The sequence below is a fragment of the Calidris pugnax genome, unplaced genomic scaffold, assembly GCF_001431845.1.
Source record: "Calidris pugnax isolate Ruff unplaced genomic scaffold, ASM143184v1 scaffold396, whole genome shotgun sequence".
In the NCBI taxonomy this organism is placed as follows: domain Eukaryota; kingdom Metazoa; phylum Chordata; class Aves; order Charadriiformes; family Scolopacidae; genus Calidris; species Calidris pugnax.
In genome coordinates, this window is record NW_015091219.1 from 308987 (window position 1) to 330290 (window position 21304).

Sequence of the window (21304 nt, forward strand, 5' to 3'; positions counted from 1 at the left end):
ATCACAGAATGGTTTGGGTTGGAAGGGACCTCAAAGATCATCTAGTTCCAACCCCCTGCCCTGGGCAGGGACACCTCCCACCAGACCAGGTTGCTCCAAGCCCCATCCAGCCTGGCCTTGAACACACTTCCAGGGATGGGGCAGCCACAACTTCCCTGGGCAACCTGTTCCAGTGTCTCACCACCCTCATAGTAAAAAATTTCTTCCTGAACCAGAGGGCATCAGAAAAACAATATTTTTTTTCAAAGTGTTGGGTAGTAATATAAGCCTAGTTTGCATCCTTCTTCCTGTCTTGCATATACATCCTTGGCTGTCTTTTGTCATCATCAGATATTTAAAACTGTTTCTGAATCATCTTAAATGAGGCTGGAATAAAAAAATTATACGTGTGTAACATGTAAAAAGTTCTGCATCTCTATACCGCTGCTTCAACCCCAGTGGAAGTCAGTAAAGTCAATTTTTGTCTCCAGTGGCTGTTTGGAGAGGCACCTAAAATGTGTCTGATGACATCTGAATTCTAATGGCGAGAAGCCCGTAACAAAACACGGCGTTGCACAAATCACCCTGCTTGGCACTTAAATTTGGTGTCTGAATAGAGAAAACAAAACTGAGCAGGCCTGAGCACAAACTGGCTTTTTGATCACTCTGCTAGAAATGACTGAAGCGAGTTGGCCAGGATACACTGGAGGAAAGAAGTGGCAGTAGCAGTGGCCACAGGCCAACAGATCTGTTCTGTGAAAGCTTGCAAAGCTTCAGAATTTGTTTCCATTCCAATGCAGTATGAAAACTAACCTTTTCGGAGATTCTCAGGAAAATGAATGAGGTCCAAATGCTTGTAGTTCAGACCAGGATTAGTTTTGCTTTGACAAGAGTGTCCATTAGAAAAAGTTCTTTGGTGAAACGTTTGTATGGAAATAGTTGTGAAATCTGCAAACTTATTTTTGTTTCCGTAGAAAAGGAGATTTTGGTAAAAATCATAAATAGCCAGCCAACCAGCTCCAAAGAGAAACATATAATATCACTAGCAATCTGCATCTGTTCTGTGGGCAGCAAGATGTGAATTTGGGGGTGGAGGGTGTCAATCTGGAATTGATTTTTATTTTTTTTCATGCATAGAAGATGTCAATCAAAAGGAATTTTAATTTTAAAACTGCCTTATGTTTATTAGGAGGAAATGGGTTTCTCTGATTTGTTGTTTGTCTAAAATCCACATTCTTTTATAGATTTCGGACTGCATTCCTTTGCCATCACTCTATATGCAGACAAGTGTTTGTTTAAAAGCTGGACAAGCTAATGTGCTGGTTTTTTATTTTTGTTTTTCGTGCTGCAGTGAAACAGAAAGTGGAGCAGAAACTGGAGCAGATGGGGAAAGTGCAGGGAGTCTGCCTGCACACAGCTCATGTTTTGTGTATGGATGCAGTCCTTAACGTGGGCCTGGAGATGGGGAGCCACAATCAGGACTGTTGGCCTCATGTGTTCAGGTACTCGCCAGCTTTCCCGAAGGAAACAGAACTGATGCCATGTTGCCTGAAAGGAATGGGACTGAAAAAAAGGACTTCACGTGCTCTGGGGGTGTTCTGTATAAACAGTGTCAGAGTTTTAACCATCAGTATCTAAAAGAATCAGTATCTAAAAGAATCATAGAAGGGTTAGAGTTGGAAGGGACCTTAAAGATCATCCAGTTCCAACCATCTCCCACCAGACCAGGTTGCTCCAAGCCCCATCCAGCCTGGCCTTGAACCCCTCCAGGGATGGGGCAGCCACACCTTCTCTGGGCAACCTCTTCCAGTGCCTCACCACCCTCACAGGAAAGAATTTCTTCCCAATATCTAATCTAAATCTCCCCTCTTTCAACTTAAAACCATTACCCCTCATCCTGTCACTGCCCTCACTGATCAAGAGTCCCTCCCCATCTCTCCTGTAGCTCCCTTCAGATATTGGAAGGCTACTATAAGGTCTCTCCTGAGCCTTCTCCAGGCTGAACAACCCCAGCTCTCTCAGTCTGTCCTCATAGGGCAGGTGCTCCATCCCCCTGATCATCTTCATGGCCCTCCGCTGGACCTGGTCCAACAGGTCCATGTTCTTCCTGTGTTGAGGACTCCAAAGCTGGACACAACACTCCAGGTGGGACGGTGCTGTTTTTCACCACTATTATGAGACAAAATCTGCTTAGGAAGCTTCAAAGTTACCAGAAGTGACAGACCCAGGAAACTAAATGGGCTCTTCAGGCACCTCCACTGAACTATTTGCTTTCTAGGCACATGGGAGTCCAACACATGTAAGAAGACAGGTTATCTATGTGTAGACTGAGTTAGAGATTGGCTATTTATGGTTTGAGGAGAACGTCCAGTGCATTGTAGCTGGTTTAGATGTAGAAATTGGTGCCTGCAGATTGGCAGTGGGTTTCCACGTAAGCTGCCTTCTCTCAGCAATGGGGCTGTAGAATCACCTCTGGAGTACAGATCCCAGCATTTCAGCCTGGTGATTGGCTGGGGGAGGAACTCTTGGGTTTGGGGGGAGTTTATTCATCTTTTGCTTCTCCTCTTTCTTCTCAGGGTGTGTGAGTACATCAGCACGCTGGAGCACACCCACTTCAGTGATGGTGCTTCCCAGCCCTCCCTCACCATCACCCAGTCACAGCAGGCACACACAGGGCTGCACCCAGACCCCCAGCCTGGGGACTCTCCCCAGGTGCTGACCCCCGAGCAGGAGACCACCCTCAGCAGCAATCCTGTCATTCAGCCCGTTTCTATCCAGGAACTCATCAAGGAGAGCAGTAAAGGCAGAGCTTTTGACTTCCGTGGAGGCAGCCTGCTGTGTGGGACCAGCGCTGCCAAGGCTGTTCTCACACTCTCGTGTGCGAGTACATCAGCACGCTGGAGCACACCCACTTCAGTGATGGTGCTTCCCAGCCCTCCCTCACCATCACCCAGTCGCAGCAGGCACACACAGGGCTGCACCCAGACCCCCAGCCTGGGGACTCTCCCCAGGTGCTGACCCCCGAGCAGGAGACCACCCTCAGCAGCAATCCTGTCATTCAGCCCGTTTCTATCCAGGAACTCATCAAGGAGAGCAGTAAGGGCAGAGCTTTTGACTTCCGTGGAGGCAGCCTGCTGTGTGGGACCAGCGCTGCCAAGGCTGTTCTCACACTCTCCACGCAAGCTGACAGGTAAAAAAGGAATCAAATGCATCCTCAGACTGGTGGATTTATTGCTTGCGTGTAAATTAATCTGTTACATTTATTAAAGCAGACAAAATAGGTGAGTGTCTTGTCCTGCCAGCTGTTGGAACTTTGTGGCCAGCCCCAACGTGTCTGGAGGAGGAAGGTCCACCAAGCATGGTCACGGAATAGCTAGGTGAAATGGGCCTACAATGTGGTCTGCAGACTGATATGTCACAGACTTTTTTGCTATTTCTGCTATTCTTTCGGCAGCCCAGGCCAGAGTTGAAAATTTCCTGAGTTTGCATACCTCTAATACCCTTTTCTTCATGAAAATTATATTCGTGTTGACCTGTAGCTGCACAGTGTGGAAATTCACTGTGATCTCTGTGGAATCTATCTCCTGTGTAAGCATAAGTTTACTCTTTTGAGGGTACAGACTTCAAGTTTTAAATCTTAAGAACTCGTTGCAGCTGAAAATAACAACTCTTGTTTCTATTCCTAAACATCAATTCAGGTACAGCAACTTTAGGTCTAAGACTTGAAATAATTTGTTTTTCATGTAAGGGGCTGTAACTTTAGATATAGTGAACTGATGTAACTAAAGTCAGCGGAGCTATGATGATCTCTGTTGTGAGGACTGGAAATAGTCTCCCTGTTTTTTTGATTGCTGATTCATGAACTGCTTATAGCAGTGAGACACGGTGATGGGAAGGTGTTGGTTCCTTGAAAAAGTGACTTTTTGTTTTAGCACCACAGTTGAATCTTGGAAGGGTTCAGGTTGATCATGTAGTGAACTGGTGTAACTCTAAAGTCAGCGGAGCTATGATGATCTGTGTTGTGAGGACTGGAAATAATTTCCCTGTTTTTTTGATTGCTGGTTCATGAACTGCTTATAGCAGTGAGACACAGTGATGGGAAGGTGCTGATTCCTTGAAAAAGTGACTTTTGTTTTAGCACCACGGTTGAATCTTGGAAGGGTTCAGGTTGATCATCACTCTACTTTCCACCCATCAATCAATAAAGCTTCTGGATCAATATCTTTCTGCAGCACTGTATAAATGAAAAAGCCCTTGGTAACCCAATGTTGTCATCAAAGGCAACACGTAACAGCCATGTACAGCTAAGAGTTTTCCTCTTACATACAGATTTAAATCTGCATCTCATGAAGTTTTCAATTAGATTATGTTCTTTTACTCACAGACTCTTTGAAGATGCTGCTGACAAGTTAAACTTGATGGCACTGGCAGGCTTCCTTTACCAGCTGAAGAAGGCTTCTCAGGCCCAGCTTTTCCATTCAGTCACAGATACAGTTGATTACTCCCTCGCAATGCCAGGTAAATCACCAGAAGATCCCTTACAGAGTTCTGTGTTTCATGTACAACTGTATTGTGTACAGGACTTGTTTTGTATTCTTACAGTTCTAATTTTTCTAACTGAATTCCCAGGAATAAATAAAACACAGTATTTAGTCTCATGAGATCTTTCTGTAGGAGAAGTTCACAAAGTCTTTTGAAAAGGTTGGGTGCTTTTTTGGATGGGGGACCACGTCCACACCTGCTGTGAAACACTGCAGAGGACATTCATTTGGTTCTTGGACTCTGGGGGGTGTTAATTATCCACAAATATTTAATCACAGCTCTATTTTGGAGCCCGATTCAGGAAGGAAACTTGGGTGAATGTAGACCTAAGACAGTGGATTTAGGTTAGATGTTTGACAGCAGGATAACCTCAGAAGTATTCAGAAAATGGGTGACAGCAAACAAAGCACACAACTGAGGAATGTGAGATAAAGCAGTGGGATTTATTCCATTTGCTCTTCCCCAGCAGTGGGGCATGTACTTTACAGTACAACACCTGTAAATTGTCATTTCTATCACTGTCTCAAACAGAGCAGAAGGATTGGACCCAAAGGAAGATATTTCACTTAAATTTGTACTGTGCCTTTAGAAGTTATATTAGTCATACGGGCTTTTTTCCTGTTCTGTGGCAGATGTGGATTTTATTTGTTATATGTCTCAAATTTAGTTGTTTTCCCCCTCTCCCTGAAGTGCTACATGTCATTTTCTCAATATGACACTTCAAATTGTTCGGTTTTGCTCTTGCTTGTCTTTAGGCTTTAACATTAATCACTTTATTTTTAATAAATGGTAACCCTCTTATCATGTATTTAGTAGTCAGTCAACAGTAGTTAGTAATAATGAAATTAAAATTAGGATAAAGCAATTAATTGCATTTTTTAATCTTAAAAGTGGTATGCCCCCTGATGACATACTTCGTTAGAGATAAAAGCACCAGCATATTTTAAATGAGAGAATGAAGTGTCTTTCCAAATGTTTTAAGAGCAACAGAAGATTAATTCCTTTCAATAAGAAATAATGACTATTACTGCCTGGGGAACAGAAAAGCATTTTCTCACATTCTTTGCTTCTCATCCTTTGCTTGATAAGAAATACAAAACTAAAACCCAAAACTAAACAATTTTCAGTTTATATTTTCTCCTGTAGATGTGACCAAAAGTTTTTGCAACTACTATTTTGGGCCTTAATGTCAATTATTTAACTCCTTGCTTAACTTTTCTGCACTACTTCTCCAAACTTTAGTCTTTAAAAATGTTTTCTCAAAAAAATTGATCACTTAAATCAAAATAAAGTGTGTTTAATAAGTTGTTCTTAAAACTTGGGTCCATCTCCTGCTGTCTTGCCTACACAGGCATAGGCTGTGTTTTACATTGATTTATTTTTTTCTTTTTTCTGTGTTTTCCTCTCCCTTTCCCCTCCTCCCCCACAAATTAATAATGTTTAACTTCATTTAAATTCCAATTTAGACATCTAGAGAGGGAGGAGCTGCTGTTGCTTAGCTTCCATTTATTTTCTTGTACTTTCTTGTAGGTGAAGTAAAATCTACCCAGGACAGAAGAAGTGCACTTCACTTGTTCCGACTCGGTGATGCCATGCTCAGGATTGTAAGGAGTAAATCTCGCCCGTTGCTCCACCTCATGCGCTGCTGGAGCCTGGTGGCACCTCACCTCGTAGAGGTAGGTTGGGGGGACAAAAGGGGAATGTGTGCAAGGGATGACAAAGCTGAGAAAGCTGGAGAAGTCTTTGATAGCTCTTAAAACGTGTATCAGATGTTGTGGTGCACTTTTAAATAACTGAAATGGGCAGATCCAGGGATGGGGTGTTGGATTTTTGCAATGTGATAGTTCCCATGTGCCTGTGGTGAAAAAACTGAAGCCACCTTCAGAGGTTAGAAGAATTTTCACTGAATTTCACTGAATTTCTAGAGTTGGAAGGGACCATAGAGATCATCTAGTCCAACTCCCCTGCTGAAGCAGGATTGCCTAGAGCTAGAGCATGTTACTCAGGACTACATCCAGGCGGGTTTTGAAAATCTCCAAAGAAGAAGAGTTTCAAGAAACTCCTCCATCTACCTGCTTTCCCAGTCAAGGGCTGCATCCTTGCAAGTCTTCCCATAAAAGGATTTATTTTTCCACATACAGCCAGTTCAACTGGGAAGGCGGTGACATTTTTAGGAGAGGGTTCTTTACTGTGAGGGTTGTGGAGCACTGGAACAGGTTGCCCAGGGAGGTGGTTGAGGCCCCATCCCTGGAGATATTCAAGGTGAGGCTCGACGAGGCCCTGGGCAACCTGGTCTAGTTGGGGGTGTCCCTGCTGACTGCGGGGAGGTCGGACTAGATGGCCTTTGGAGGTCCCTTCCGGCCTGGGCAATTCTATGATTCTATGATTTTTCCCTTTCCTTCTCCTTCCTTGGCTTCAAGTTGCAGCAGGGTAGGTTTAGACTGGACATTAGGAAACCATTCTTCACAGAGAGAGTGGTGGGGCATTGGAACAGGCTGCCCAGGGAGGTGGTTGAGTCACCATCCCTGGCTGTGTTTAAGAACCGTTTAGATGTGGTGTTGGGGGATATGGTGTAGGGGAGAACTTTAGAGTAGGATGGATGGTTGACTTGATGATCCCGAGGGTCTCTTCCAGCCTAGATGATTCTGTGATTCCTTGTGAACTCTGGTGAGTGACATGCCAGTAGCAGCCACATAGTGGATTTCAGTCATAACAAATGACCTCTCCTCAACCAAACTCTCAGTCTTATCTGATGAAATGCTGCTGTCTGGAATTCTCAAAGCTTTTTGATTTGTATGGTTGGTATGAATAAATGTGCAGTACTTCTTTCTTTCTCTTGGTGAGGTGTGTGGTGTCACATGCCCAGATTTATTGGGAGCATGCTTCTCTGGAGTTTTAAGATGAGCTCTGGAGTTTTAAGATGAGCTGTTCAGTAAATTGCCACAGCACTTCATTTCATTGACTCAAGAAAATGTGTGGGCTGTCTTACAGCAGAGTTCAGATGTTGGGGAGTCTCCGTGGAATCCCTCAAAGTGAAGTAGAAATAGCAAAGAATACTTTTGTTGTATGCTTTAACAGCCCTTTATCTTGAAAGCTACTGTCTCACTTGCCTTTGGATGCCAGCCTGAGACCACTGTAAATACTTTTCATGTTTTGAACATTTTTAAGCCTTTTAAGATCATAGAATCATGGAATGGTTTGGGTTGGAAGGGCCCTTAAAGATCATCCAGTTCCAACCCCCCTGCCCTGGGCAGGGACACCTCCCACCAGACCAGGTTGCTCCAAGCCCCATCCAGCCTGGCCTTGAACCCCTCCAGGGATGGGGCAGCCACAGCTTCTCTGGGCAACCTCTTCCAGTGTCTCACCACCCTCACAGTAAAGAATTTCTTCCTGAGATCTAATCTGAATCTTTTTTCTTCCAATTTAAAACCGTTTCCCCTTGTTCTATCATTACCCTTCCTGTCAAAGGGTCCTTCCATCTATTCAGATTGCAAGGGCTGGTCAGTCTCTTTGGTTGGCTTCAGTGCAGATGAGGGCATTACTGGGAAGGAGCAACATCAGGGAAAAGACAGAATTCAGCATAACCTGCAGAGTTACTCAAAACAATATCTTTATATCCAGATGCACTGGCATTTAATTTTTTAATAGCTCTTCCAAAGTGATAAAATTCCCATCATTTTTAAGTTCCATAAATAGCCAAATATTAAGTGACATTTGGCCACGCATAGATAGGTATGGTGAATTTTTTGAAGGGAAAAATGGTCATTCAATAGAAACAAAGGATAGTTGGAGTGGCTTCTGAGGGGTTTATGATTTATTTTTAGCTCTGTGCTTTTTGAATTGACGGCAAGCCTTCAGGCATCTGAGAGACTTCAAGCAGCTCAGATTCTCAGTCATCTGTTTCCGTGGCAGTACTCTCCCATTTTCATTGCAGTGGGATCCCTAGTCATGTTAGTGGTGAAGCTGCTTTTAGGGTTCAAGCAACATGAAGCAATTATCTCCCTTAAAATTGTCTCAGTAAAAGCAATTTTTTTTTCTTTTTGCTTGGAGAAACTCTAATACTCTTCCTTTCCCTGCAGGCTGCTTGTCACAAGGAGAGACACGTGTCCCGGAAGGCTGTCTCCTTCATCCATGACATCCTCACTGAAGTGTTGATGGACTGGAATGAGCCTTCTCATTTTCACTTTAATGAGGCGCTTTTCCGCCCCTTTGAGCGTATCATGCAGCTGGAGCTGTGTGATGAGGATGTCCAAGACCAGGCAAGTCAGCCCTGATCAGGGTGTCTGTATATGGCTGGATGGTCTCTGGAGTGCACTTGCTCCACTTGAGAGTGTTTCCCAAATTCCCTTCAAATGCTGCATCTTACTCATCTACAGGGAATGAGGAGGGCTCTGCCTACTTAAGCCAGCATTGTGGTAAAGTGCAGACAGTATACCTGGCTTTAAAGCAATTCAATAAAACTTTTCAATTATCTAAAAAATAAGTAGTCTGAACTGACATAGTGAAATCTAGGAATGTGTTTAAAGCCATCCTCATTCCTTCTGAAGGTCCATCTATGTATCGATTCTGGTTTTTTGTTTTATTCTTTTAACCTCTTACGCTGTCTCCAGGTGGTCACCTCGATAGGAGAGTTGGTGGAGATGTGTTCTACCCAGATCCAGTCGGGATGGAGACCCCTGTTCAGTGCCCTGGAAACGGTTCACAGCAGCAGCAAGTCAGAGGTTAAAGAGTACCTTGTAGGAGAATACTCTATGGGTAAGGACTTACTGCACTCACTGTTTCGTATGTCCTTTTGTTTCCCTGTCTTACTCCTTGGGGACACAATAACTAACTCAATATATTTAAGTGCCCTACCTGAACAGTGGCAATACTCTACGACTGTACTGAAGTATCTGGTTTATTGTTGGGGTAGAGGGAAAGCAAAGGTATTGTTCTGACTTTTTAAATCCTCCAGATTCTGGCAGATGACTAGAATGGGGAGTAAATGCTTCAAACCTACTTGAATAGTTTTGAGCACAACAGTAGTGCAGGAGTACTGAGCTTGGCCTTGACGATGTCCTGCTAGAGAAAGGAAAGCATATTCTATACAACCACCATATCTCACATGGACTGTCTTTTTTACTGTGTGAAACCTATTGCTCTACATCATCATAGAATCATTTAGGTTGGAAAAAACCTTTAAGATTATCAAGTCCAACCATTAACCTAGCACTGCAAAGCCCGCCACTAAACCATGTCCCTCAGCACCACATCTGCACCTCTTTTAAATACCTCCAGGAACAATGACTCAACCACTTCCCTGGGCAGCCTCTTCCAGTGCTTGACGACCCTTTCAGAGAATAAATTTTTCCTAATATCCAATCTGAACCTCCCTTGGTGCAACTTGAGGCCGCTTCCTCTTGTCCTATTGCCTGTGACTTGGGAGAAGAGACCGACAGGCCCCAATACTGAGTCCAGGGGGACATCACTTGTGACTGGCTGCCAACTGAATTTAACTCCATTGACCACCACTTTCCGAGCCTGGCCCTCCATCCAGTTTTTACCCAGTGATGAGTACACCCATCCAAGCCATGAGCAGCCAGTTTCTCTAGGAGAATGCTGTGGGAAATGGTGTCAAAGGCTTTACTATAGTCTTAGGTTGACATTGTCCACAGCCTTTCCTTCAACCATTAAGCAAATCACCTTGTCTTAGAAGGAGATCAGCTTAGTTCAGCAGGACCTGCCTTTCATAAACCCATACTGGCTGGGCCTGATCACCTGGTTGTCCTCTACGTGCTGCATGATGGTATTCGAGATGATCTGCTCCATAACCTTCCTCAGCACAGAGGTCAGACTGACACAGGCCTGTAGTTCCCTGGATCCTCCTTCCATCTCTTCTTGTAGATGAACGTTAAAGGCTAAATTTGTGTGATAATCTGGGCAAGTGCTTGTTCAGGCACGTAGTCATAGGGCTTCAAATTGCTAGCACTGTTACAAACCATGTTTGCTGTAGGAATGATTCTCCATCCCTGCCAGAGATGTTCGCTTGTATAGAAAGCGGGTAATACAGGAAAATCACCTTGATCCGTCCTTTTGCCCCATTAGATGGTTTTTCTAAACGTTACAAGTCATTTGTAAGGGATATGGTTTTCCTCCTAAATTTTGTCTTTCAGATCTGTTAGGATTGATGGCAAAATGCAAGTGTAAAGGGCTTTTGAAGACTGATAATCTGCTTAGGAAAAGCGAGGCCATTTTGTTACTATATAGTCTGAATAGTTTTCCGTGTGACTGCTGTCATCTTGACAGTTATCAAGAACTAAACCAGAAACCTCCACCAAATGGAAGTGTTAGCTGCTGAGCCGAGTCCAAGAGCTCAACATTTTGGCAGGTGTAAGATTGTATCTTCCATAGATAAGGCAAAGGAAGGAGTCTGTATTACGTCCTAGGAAGGGCTACACGAGTTGCCTCAGGAGCAAGAGAAGATTTTACTTAGGAGATTATTTCTGTGTCTGCCCAGAAGAGAAGAGATTCTATGTATTCAGTTAAACTGTTGCAAAACTGTTGGAAAATCACTGTTATGGGGGATGGGGAAGAGTTCTCATCTTATTCTTTCCACAGGGAAACGCCAAGCTCCGGTGTTTGATGTCTTTGAAGCATTTCTAAACACAGACAGCATCCAGGTCTTTGCCAATGCCGCCACCAGTTATATTATGTGCCTTATGAAGTTTGTCAAAGGACTGGGTAAATATTTTTTATTTTCGGATTCAGTTAAATTGTTGCAAAACTGTTGGAAAATCACCGTTCTGGGGGATGGGGAAGAGTTCTCATCTTATTCTTTCCACAGGGAAACGCCAAGCTCCGGTGTTTGATGTCTTTGAAGCATTTCTAAACACAGACAGCATCCAGGTCTTTGCCAATGCCGCCACCAGTTATATTATGTGCCTTATGAAGTTTGTCAAAGGACTGGGTAAATATTTTTTATTTTCCTTTTATCCTATTAAGTCATGTTGTGTCAAACTTGATCCCGCGGAAGAGGAGAATTAGGTTATGTTATACATGGAATGGTAGGGAAGAGAGAGGGAGTGAAGAAATGGAGTCCAGATTGCCTTAAAAAAATAAAATAAAATCAAGACCAAGGGATTATTGCAGAAACCTTTTTAATGCTTTCAATTCTTCAGGTTGTTATGGCAGCAAAGATGCATCCCACTATTAAATATCTGCTTCATTTGATCTTAATTTGTATCAGGGCTTGCTTATATCCATTTACATTAAAAAAAACCCAACAGAATATTGCAGGATTGACCTGGCATTGTGCAGTGGCAGCATGGATTGCCTGAAACAGAACAGGGTATGTTTGACGTTCAGCGGTCAAAGCCACACGGCTCCTTTCTACCCTTGCCCACCTCAGCAGCACCAGTTTGGCACGTGCAATGCTGGAAACCTGCAGAACCTTCAGTGAGATCGTGAGCGTTGTAATTAATACCACTCTGTCCCCATGATTAGTTTTTTCATGGTGTTACTGAGGGCGGTGGAGACCAGGAGTGTCAAGTCAAGGTGACCCCTCTGAGTAATTGTGGTGCTTCATCAAACTTCAGAACAAAGGCAAATGGTGTTGGGTCATTCTGCCCCCCGTTTTCATGTTCCCTGCCTTGCCTTGGTCATTAGAATTAGACACTTTTTATTAAACTGTGGCGGTGATTAAGTTTTTCTTATGTAAATTGCAAAACTTCTAATGAGTGGCAAAATGGGGTGCTTTTTTTAATACAGGTATGTTAATTCACAGAGGTAGCGAGGTTCGTAAGCGACTCCCTTTGATTTAAATGAAGTACCCAACTGCAGCAGATCCAGTCTTTAATGTTACTTTTGTCTTATTTAAGCTATTTCACCATCAGTTTCTCTAGGGGCAGAATTCAGCTTGTGATACATGTCCAGTACCAATAGAGGGAACTCATGTTCCTTCTGGAGAACTTAAAATGTAATAAATTTATATTTTTTTAGGTTTCTTACCTTCATGAAATCAGTTTGTCCCCTTTATGGTTACCTGTCAAAAAGAAAGATTTTTTTTTTTAATTAAAAGCTGGCGGGACTATGAGATATTTCTGTACTGAGCAATAGCAAGTATAATACCACTTATGTGCATTTTAACATAAAACTAAAGAATTCAAACTTCATTGGCAGATCTCAATAGCAGACAAGACTTTATATTATGGAGGGAATAGTTAAGGGCATAGAAAGAGCAAATAAATGTAGTGAAAGGAGAATAAAGTAGGATTTACTAAAAGGATTTAATATTTATCTTATGTTTTTTTTATGAGATGAGTGGCTTTTAAGGCAATAAAAAGTTAATGTATATAAGCATTTAGTAAAGCTTCAAATTTGGTTGAGGGGGGAGGAAAACAGACTGTGCAGACAGGGAAGATGCTGGAGTGAGTGGAGTTATCCAGGCTCTGCAACAAAGATGCCTTGGAGCTGACCTGCTTTATTTAAGGAGTAAATAAACTAGAAGGAAGAACTTGTGGTAGACAAATTTTCCAGAGCAACGGGGTGCAAATGAATGGAAAATAATCAGCACATGAACTGAGCAAAGGAACTCCCAAAGGCCCTACTAAAGAGTTCTTAAATAGGCACGTATTTATTAAAGCATTAATTCATATAAAAGTCCATGTATGTGCTGTGACCATGTTGTTTGTATGAGAATCACGTGGTTCTCGTCTACTAAGATCAAACAAAGGATGTTTTCTGGATTCTCTTCAGACATTAGGGCACGACTGAATGATAAAGGAAAACTAATATTGTTTGTGTTTCTCCTCTTCTGCCCTTCCCAATGCTGCCATTCCCTTTCCTTTCTGCTTCCCATCGCCAGGGGAAGTAGATTGTAAGGAGATGGGTGACTGTGTGCCAGGATCAGGATCTGCATCCACAGACTTGTGCCTTCCCGCCCTTGATTACCTCAGGAGATGTTCTCAGGTAGGGTGGACAATTCTTATACAGGTACTAACCTGGCCCAGGAAACAGTCCTGACCTCCAGGCTTTTGCTTCAAGGGTTAGATGGTTTGCAGGAGCACACCAGAATCTGTGGAGGAAAACTGGGAAAACACTCAGACCCAAGGAGCACGTCAGAAAATGTGAATGTTCAAAACCCAATAGTAACCTACTCAAAGCTGCATTCAGTCTTATTTATACAGTTACTGTAAAGAGCATTGGGAATGAAAGGGAAAAACAAACCCAAACCCTGAGAATTCTCAGATCTTAAGAAGAGCAACAGGTTACACCCTCTAAAACACAGCACCAGCAGCTTATCTGTACCATGAAGGCACATCTGAAGCTCAGAGCTAATCTCTAACAGTCAGAATGCTGGCATGTGCCCTGTAATCTCCTGGCACGCAGCACAGATTATTATCCAGGGTTATTAGAATGTTTTTTGTCTGATTTTATAATGTTGTTTGCATTGTTGTAGTACCTGCAGGTCTTTTTGTTCAACCCTCACCATGGTTTTCTCTGGGTACGATAGAAATGCACAACAAAGGGTATATACACAGCTGAAAGGACTTAATGTCTAAATTCAGAGATAATGGGTGGATTCAGTACACAGACTGAGGGGAAATGGAAAGAATAAGGCAGTTTAGAATAATAAACAGCAGACATATCAAACTGCACTCACTATCTCATCCACCTCCAATAATTTAGTGAATATCCATGTGTATATCTAATGTATGTTCTATCTATACACTATGTGCACCCCATCAGTCTTCCTCATCCATACAAACCCTGGTCCACACAGTGAGGCAGAAATATTTTCTCCTCTTTAAAAGAAAACAGACGTTTTTATCTCGTTACACCTTTTATCTTGCCAGTAGAAGGAGGATGGGAATGACTGAAAACAAATCCTGTCTTTATATTGCAAATAGATGATTTATTTTAGAAGGGTCTGTAACATACCAGTAGCATCCCAGCTATATATAGCACAATTCTGCAAAGTTTGTATTTGTTGTGTAGTGAACAGCCCAGGCAATGAAGCTCTGAAATAAACCTGTGCAGGTCCTTTTATCACTATTTACTTAGTCCTTCAGAGCTCCAAAATATTCTGTGTGAGGCTAAGGGACCTTCTTAGGTCATAGGTGCAATTGGTAAGTAGTAGCATTTGTCTTTCACAAATGAGGAGGGAGCACACTCCCTTCCCAAAAATACATTATTTTAATTGCTTTTCTCCCTTGTTTTCTCCTCTCGACCCCTTATTTGTGACGTTTTTATCTCGTTACACCTTTTATCTTGCCAGTAGAAGGAGGATGGGAATGACTGAAAACAAATCCTGTCTTTATATTGCAAATAGATGATTTATTTTAGAAGGGTCTGTAACATACCAGTAGCATCCCAGCTATATATAGCACAATTCTGCAAAGTTTGTATTTGTTGTGTAGTGAACAGCCCAGGCAATGAAGCTCTGAAATAAACCTGTGCAGGTCCTTTTATCACTATTTACTTAGTCCTTCAGAGCTCCAAAATATTCTGTGTGAGGCTAAGGGACCTTCTTAGGTCATAGGTGCAATTGGTAAGTAGTAGCATTTGTCTTTCACAAATGAGGAGGGAGCACACTCCCTTCCCAAAAATACATTATTTTAATTGCTTTTCTCCCTTGTTTTCTCCTCTCGACCCCTTATTTGTCAATGAACAGAAGACTTGTGGCCTCTAGTTGTTGTTTTTCATTTACAGTATTGCTGGATTAACAGAACAGATGCTGGCATTATGCTGCTTTCATAGTTTTTATCTTATTTTACATACGTGTTTTGTATGTGATAGCTTTTACAAACTTTCTCATATATATACATATAATATTTTTTTTTTTTTTTCTTCTCTCTCTCTCTCCTGTGCAGGTCCTTTTATCACTATTTACTTAGTCCTTCAGAGCTCCAAAATATTCTGTGTGAGGCTAAGGGACCTTCTTAGGTCATAGGTGCAATTGGTAAGTAGTAGCATTTGTCTTTCACAAATGAGGAGGGAGCACACTCCCTTCCCAAAAATACATTATTTTAATTGCTTTTCTCCCTTGTTTTCTCCTCTCGACCCCTTATTTGTCAATGAACAGAAGACTTGTGGCCTCTAGTTGTTGTTTTTCATTTACAGTATTGCTGGATTAACAGAACAGATGCTGGCATTATGCTGCTTTCATAGTTTTTATCTTATTTTACATACGTGTTTTGTATGTGATAGCTTTTACAAACTTTCTCATATATATACATATAATATTTTTTTTTTTTTTTCTTCTCTCTCTCTCTCTCTCCTCCCCCAGTTGTTAGCCAAAATCTATAAAATGCCCTTGAAACCCATCTTTCTCAGTGGCCGGCTGGTGAACTTGCCCCGAAGGGTGCAGGAGCAGTCGGCCAGCAGCGAGGACGGGATTGAGTGCATCCTCTCTGACTTTGACGACGACACCAGTGAGTGCATTGAAAGCAGTAATTGCAGAATTAATCAACTGCTTCTTCCACGTGTCGCTGTAAATTTTTGCCAACTGCTGAAAGCAAAAAGGAGGGGGAAAACTTCATAGTTTACTGTTTCCATGTTGTCTACACACAAGTGTGTGCACACAAAACTTGGAAGTTCAGGTCACATCACCTTCTTTATGTTAAAAGATAAAGCTTTTAACATATATGTTAAAAATACAACCCTTCTCTTGGGAAAAGATAATAATATTTTAATTAATCATATATTTAGTTACCCTGATATTTATAATACAAGCATATACATACATTTTGGAGAATTAACACAAAAATACTTTCTACACACAGATGAAGTAAAGGAATGAAAACCTATTAAGGTTGGTATTGGCAGGTCTGCCTTTAACAGAAAAAAAATGTCAATGTTGAGTTACAGTGTAGAAAGATAAAGAATACTTGTTTAAATGTGTTTTCAAATTTACATCCTGTGGGCTGTTGAACCAAATGGTGAATTTCTAAAGTCCATAAAAAGCACTGTGACCTCCAGGAAAAAAAAAAGGCAGCATTTGTCTCCTGGTTATTTTTGTGGCTTTTATGGGTTGTGGATTAATTAGATGTTTGAGGAACTAGATCTGTGTGGAGCCAAGCAGGAGAGGAATGAAGCCTGGCAGCTGCTGGGCTCATGATGGCCCTTCAAAGCAATACAGTCACTTCTGAATATCTGAACTAGGATTCTCCCTGGATATTTTAGGATGTTCACCTGGGATGCAGGAGACCCAAGTCAGTGGTCCCACAAGATGGGGCAAAAATGTTTTAGTCTGCTTTGCCATATGGTGGTGCAGTGGGTTTTCATAGTGTATCTGATTCCGTGCCAAACTTAACTCCAGATTAACACCATATATTGCAGGAGCATTGTGAGTGTAATAAGCAAGATCCTTTTCATCATTCATAATATCATGGGCAACTACCAAGTAATTAAGTGAAAAAGCTGGTGTTGTTTGGTGTTTTTTTTTTTTTTGTGGTTGGACTCGATGATCTCTGAGGTCCCTTCCAACCACTACAATTCTGTGATTCTGTGATTCTGTAATTCCTAGGCAGCAATTCCTAACCATCTTCAAAATGGTATTGAAAACTGGTTGTATCCCATAATCTTTTAGGGATACATATTTGCTCATGTAAATATGAACTCACAGCATTACCTGTATCCTAACTGCTGTTCTGGTAGTTGTCCAGCTCTGCCATATCCACATTTAATACTCTTCTATCTGTGACCTCTTAATGTCTAAAGATGACATGTTGAGGCAGCCTGATGACACTTCACGAGGTACTGTTACTGTTCAGGTCTGAGTAGCAAGTAGAGACAGTTAAATGATGGCCAGTCACCTTAGGATCCTTACTAATAGCGTAACCTAAACGGGTACAAACCATTCTGGGCAGCATTTCAATGGTAGCAAGATGTGTAAAATGTCCAAAACTAAGAAAATCATCCAAGGTTAAAGAGACCAGACTAGTGGGAGTAGTAAATTAAGAAAGACCAGAACAAGATGTACTTGTAGGAGGAAGGATGGGACAAAACACAAACTTAATAAAAAGGGAAGGAAAAGGAGACCATCATTTCAAAAATTAATACTGCCCACAACCATTACACAGCAACAGTTGAACATGGAAGAACCCATGATCTTTAAGTTAATTAATTTCTTAGCCTTTCATCACTTTCTGAAAGCAAGTTCCACCTCTGGTCAATGCGGTATCTCACTCATGGCTTTTAATCTTTGTTTCCTTACTTGTAGGTCTTATCAACGTCTGGATTATTCTGCTGGAAGAGTTAACAACTGCCATATCCAACTGTCCCCGCCAGCACCAGCCTCCTACTTTGGATCTGCTCTTTGAATTGCTGAGGGACGTTGCCAAGACACCTGGTAATGAAAGGGCTTGATAAAATGTGAGCTAGCAGAGCCCACACCCGAGCTTCTTAAAATCCCAAACCACTTCTCTGAAGTGTGTTAATTCATTCTAGAGCTGCACAGAGACATTCTCGAATAGGAAGGGATTTTCTCAGAGCGTGATCTGTTGTTCCAGTGAGTGCATTTGTTCTGTGTTGACAAAAGGCATCTTGTAAGAGTATGTACACACCCAAACTTCTTAAAATCCTAAACCACTTCTCTGAAGTGTCTTATTCATTCTAGAGACATTCTTGAATAGGAAGGCATTTTCTCAGAGCATGATCTGTTGTTCCAGAGAGTGCATTTGTTCTATGTTGACAAAAGGCATCTTGTAAGAGTATGTTCAACACACTCTTACATTTAGTGCACAAATAAAGAGGTGCAGTACTCTATCGATGTCCAAGCTACAGAAAATGTTTGTCTGGTGTCCAGGAAATGGAAAATTATATATTCCTGTAGACCTGCTGGGAAAGACAGCAGGTAAATAGTTGGCTAAATGTTCATATACTACCTGACAGCTACATCCAAAACCGCTTACCCCTCTCTTCCTACAAAAAAAAGTTTCAGAGTCTGCTTTCTTTGGCCTCAAGCTTGGAACAACTTAGCAATTTTGCTGTGCATATAGGCTTTGTAAACAAAAACATACAACCATCATTGTGTTTATTTTAAGGCCCAGGATTTGGCATTTATGCAGTTGTACATCTTCTTCTCCCCACGATGTCTCTTTGGCTCCATCGCAGCCACGGTGACCATTCTTACTGGGACGTGGCATCTGCTAATTTCAAGCACGCCATCGGCCTTTCCTGTGAGCTCGTCGTGGAGCACATCCAGAATTTCATACACTCAGGTACCTCATTGCACTGTCACCTCTACTGACAGCCATCAGTGGTGTGGTACTGGATGGGGAGATGCTGTAATTGCTTTTTGGTTACTCAAGCAGAAAATAAGAGGAAGAGGGTTGAAAATTTCTGTTTGCTTGGGCTTTTTTTTTTTTCTTTTTTTACAGAGTTTAGAGTTATGGAAAAAATTAACTTGTAAGGGGCCTAGGGAAATTATTTAGTCCATTCTCCTCTCAGCAGGGCTATATTCAAAATTAAAACATCACAGCTTATATTATACTTTCCAAAAGAAGGTACTAAGACTTTGATCGTAAAGGACTAGAATATTCAGAAACAGGATCTAACAGAATTTCTCCAGTACCACTTAAGCTCAGATATTTTATATTGTTAACATCAAAAGGACTGTTCTTACTTCAGTTTGATGTGATGTGTGTTTCAGAATTGAGCTCTAGCGATACCTGCATAAAAAGATTTGGTTTTGCAAAGTCTCTGAATAGCAGTAAGTGTAGCAAGACTGTTTGTCTCTAGGGCAATGATGTTAAAACCAGTCTGTGTCTTTTCCTTACAGATATTGGTTATGAAAATATGATCAACACTATGCTGAAAGATCTTTTCAAGCTGCTGGTGGCCTGTGTAGCAGAACCAACAGAAATTATTTCCAGAGTTGGCTGCTCTTGTATCAGGTAACACAGTCTGTTTGCCCAGTTGGCATATTCAAAAAAAAGATGTCTGTGTATCTTTGAAGAACTTGTGGACTGATTAAGTTGGCAAACATCTCAGAAGAACCATACAATCATAGAATTGTCTAGGTTGGAAGGGACCTTTAAGATCTAGTCCAACCGTCAGCTTAACTGATACAAAACCTTCACTGAGCCATGTCTCTAAGCTCTATGTCAACCCATCTTTTGAACACCTCCAGGGATGGTGCCTCAACCATTTCCCTGGGCAGCCCAATCCAAGGCTTGATGACCCTTTCAGAGAATAAATTTTTCCTAATATCCAATCTGAACCTCCCCTGGTGTAACTTGAGGCCATTTCCTCTTGTTCCATGGCCTGTTCCTTGGGAGAAGAGACCGACCCCCCCTGGCTACACCCTCCTTCCAGGGAGTTGGAGAGAGCGAGAAGGTCTCCTCTCAGCCTCCTTTTCTCCAGGCTGAACACCCCCAGCTCCCTCAGACTTATTCTCCAGACCCCTCACCAGCTTTGTTACCTTTCTCTGGACCCCCTCCAGCACCCCAGTGTCTACAAAGAAGTCTACAATATATCTATCATTATTGAAATAATGAATTGTAGACTTACTAAGCTTTTCTTGCTGTTTTCTCTCTGCTTCAGAACCTGTGATTGTAGGCATTGCTATGTGTATTGCTCCCAGGAAAAGCACTTGTACATTGCTTACATGCAGTTAGTCAATAATTAATCCTTAGGAAAAATAATCAAGTATCTTTCTGTTGGAATTCACAGATCTTTAGAGGTAATTAATACCTTTCGCAGTCTTCAGGTTGTTAGAGTCATAACCAAAACAAGCACTGCATTATATAGTTACACAACGTGTGGGTTTTGTCCTGGCAAGATGACTACTGAAAGAGGAAAAGCAAAAGGGAAAAAAAAGTCAAAACTACAGTGTAATTACAAAAATAGGTCAGGGTAACACCTGAGGAGATTAGGTATCATGAGCTAGCTATTGAGTAGGGCTTTTTTTTTTTTCTTTTCAACCTTCCCCCATTCCAAATGTGAATTGTTCAGTTCCTTCATGAATGTGGTCGTGTTTCCCTGTGCCCTTGCAGGTACGTGTTGGTGACAGCAGGGCCTGTGTTCACTGAAGAGATGTGGAGACTCGCGTGTTGCGCCCTGCAGGACGCCTTCTCGGCCACTCTGGAGCCAGTAAAGGTAAACTGCCTTTTTGCTGACAGTCAAAATGTAATCACACGAATTACAGACTCGCTAACTTTTGACAGGTTGGTAAAGTTTTTGAGTACAGAGCCAAGAAAAGAAACATAAGGATTACATGGTGGCTTTTGTTATTTTGACAGTTCACTCTCAAGGAAAGGTGTTGGATCAACAATGGAGACTGAAATCCATTTTTCTAAACACGTGCAAACAACACTAGTCACTAGTAGTTCAGACTTATTTTAAATTGCCCTGCCAGCACAAAATCAGAAGAGTTTAGTAGGTGAAAACTTACCTTTTGATCTATTTCTTCCTCTGGATTGGCTAAAACTAGACAGAAGACAAAGTTCCATACTCGATGCCGTAGGTACGTGCTCCATATAGATTTATTTCTCACCTCACTATCTTTCTTGTAACAAAAAAATCCTGTTAAGTCATCGCAGGCCAGACTACATAAGAAATTGTAATGCCTTTGCATCAAACTCATCAAATGTTAAATAGCAGGTCAGCAGCTGATGGTAATGAGACCGATCACTCCGAATCTTGTATTCACAGAATCATCTAGGCTGGAGGAGACCCTCGGGATCATCGAGTCCAACCATCTACCCTACTCTAAAGTTCTCCCCTACACCATATCCCTCAGTGCCCCATCTAAACGTCCCTTAAACACAGCCAGGGATGGTGACTCAACCACCTCCCTGGG

The 21304-nt window shown here is 41.9% G+C and overlaps 1 protein-coding gene across 1 annotated transcript in view; it reads left to right on the top strand.

Moving 5' to 3' along the window:
• The window catches only part of ARFGEF3 (ARFGEF family member 3), a 111634-nt gene that overhangs the window by 71068 nt on the left and 19262 nt on the right, over nucleotides 1–21304 (top strand). The window contains 13 exon segments of the mRNA XM_014959819.1: nucleotides 2556–2691; nucleotides 2991–3169; nucleotides 4364–4497; nucleotides 6052–6197; nucleotides 8601–8780; nucleotides 9132–9276; nucleotides 11119–11241; nucleotides 13364–13467; nucleotides 15788–15932; nucleotides 17723–17851; nucleotides 18546–18722; nucleotides 19283–19397; nucleotides 20499–20601. Coding sequence (XP_014815305.1) covers nucleotides 2556–2691; nucleotides 2991–3169; nucleotides 4364–4497; nucleotides 6052–6197; nucleotides 8601–8780; nucleotides 9132–9276; nucleotides 11119–11241; nucleotides 13364–13467; nucleotides 15788–15932; nucleotides 17723–17851; nucleotides 18546–18722; nucleotides 19283–19397; nucleotides 20499–20601 — 1816 coding nt within the window.